The 1,724-nt window shown below is 71.4% G+C and overlaps 1 protein-coding gene across 1 annotated transcript in view; it reads left to right on the forward strand.

The window, feature by feature from the left end:
- Positions 1-1,724, forward strand: part of PLXNB2 (plexin B2) — a gene marked incomplete at its 5' end in the record, with an annotated part of 12,407 nt that overhangs the window by 7,952 nt on the left and 2,731 nt on the right. The window contains 7 exons of the mRNA XM_012735077.1: positions 41-223; positions 369-435; positions 525-671; positions 854-1,010; positions 1,090-1,190; positions 1,261-1,345; positions 1,433-1,587. Of these exons, the coding sequence (XP_012590531.1) occupies positions 41-223; positions 369-435; positions 525-671; positions 854-1,010; positions 1,090-1,190; positions 1,261-1,345; positions 1,433-1,587 (895 nt within the window). The remainder of the gene's footprint in view (positions 1-40; positions 224-368; positions 436-524; positions 672-853; positions 1,011-1,089; positions 1,191-1,260; positions 1,346-1,432; positions 1,588-1,724) is intronic.

Genomic DNA, 1,724 nt, shown 5'->3' on the forward strand with positions numbered 1-1,724 from the left:
GGGCGCGGGCGGCGAGGAGGGCCTGACCGCCGACCCCACAGTTCATCCACACGCTGGAGAGCCAGCGCGAGTTCTCGGCGCGCGCCAAGGTGTACTTCGCGTCGCTGCTGACCGTGGCGCTGCACGGCAAGCTGGAGTACTACACGGACATCATGCGCACCCTCTTCCTCGAGCTCATGGAGCAGTACGTGGTGGCCAAGAACCCCAAGCTGATGCTGCGCAGGTGCGTGCCGGGCGTGGGCCCCAGCGTGGGCTGGCGAGGGACACCCCCGCTGTCCAGGGGCCCGGGCTGGCGGGTCCCGGCCGGCTTGGGCACGGGGCGGCCAGCGGGCTCCAGGGCCGCCCGGCCCCACGTGTCTGCGCCGCAGGTCCGAGACGGTGGTGGAGAGGATGCTGTCCAACTGGATGTCCATCTGCCTGTACCAGTATCTCAAGGTGCGTGCTGTGTGGCCAGGGGCCCCCGCGCGGCGGGGTGGGGCCCTGCCGGCCCGGCGCAGCGGCCTGAGGCTGCTCCCGCCCTGCAGGACAGTGCTGGCGAGCCGCTCTACAAGCTGTTCAAGGCCATCAAGCACCAGGTGGAGAAGGGGCCGGTGGACGCCGTGCAGAAGAAGGCCAAGTACACCCTCAACGACACGGGGCTGCTGGGCGACGACGTGGAGTACGCCACCCTGGTGAGGGGCGCCGTCCACCCTGTGGACACGGGGCCAGCAGGGCCGCTGGACGCCTGGCCCGGGGGGCTTGGTGCCCCCCCCGGCGCCTGGGGCCGCCCATGGTGGCCATGGGGCCCCCGCAGAGGCTGTGCCTGTGTGGGAGGCGGGCGGTCGCCCCCTGACCCCTCGACCGTCTCCGGCAGACGGTGAGCGTGATCGTCCAGGACGAGGGTGTGGACGCCATCCCTGTCAAGGTCCTCAACTGCGACACCATCTCCCAGGTCAAGGAGAAGATCATCGACCAGGTGTACCGCACACAGCCCTGCTCCCGCTGGCCCCGGGTGGACAGTGTGGTGCTGGGTGAGCAGGCCCGCGGGGCGGGGTGGGCGCCGGGGCGGGCGGGTCTGGCTGGGATCGGGACCTGGGCTGTGTCCCCCAGAGTGGCGTCCGGGCTCCACAGCCCAGATCCTGTCGGACCTGGACCTGACGTCGCAGCGGGACGGCCGCTGGAAGCGCCTCAACACGCTGATGCACTACAATGTGAGCGCGGGGCGGGCGGGGCCCCGGGAGCCGACCCCTGGGGACCGGCCCTCACCGCTCTGCTCCGCAGGTCCGGGACGGCGCCACCCTCATCCTGTCCAAGGTGGGGGTCTCGCAGCAGCAGGAGGACAGCCAGCAGGACCTGCCTGGGGAGCGTGAGTCCCTGCCTCTGGCGGCGAGGACCGGTGCCACCGCTGCCCAGGGGCGGCGGTGCAGCCCAGGCCCCGGTGTCTGTCCCCCAGGCCACGCCCTCCTGGAGGAGGAGAACCGCGTGTGGCACCTGGTGCGGCCGGCGGAGGAGGTGGACGAGGGCAAGTCCAAGCGGGGCAGCGTGAAGGAGAAGGAGCGCACCAAGGCCATCACCGAGCTCTACCTGACCCGCCTGCTGTCAGTCAAGGTGGGCGTCCGCCCACGCCGCCCCCTCCCAGCCGCCGCTGACCATCCCGCCAGTCCTCACTCTCCTTTCCGACTTCACTTGACTCACAGATCCAGCTTGGCGCTAAGGTGCGCCGACACCCCCAGCAGCCGAGGCCC

This window comes from Condylura cristata, unplaced genomic scaffold (assembly GCF_000260355.1).
Source record: "Condylura cristata isolate star-nosed mole 26May11 unplaced genomic scaffold, ConCri1.0 scaffold00004, whole genome shotgun sequence".
Taxonomy (NCBI): domain Eukaryota; kingdom Metazoa; phylum Chordata; class Mammalia; order Eulipotyphla; family Talpidae; genus Condylura; species Condylura cristata.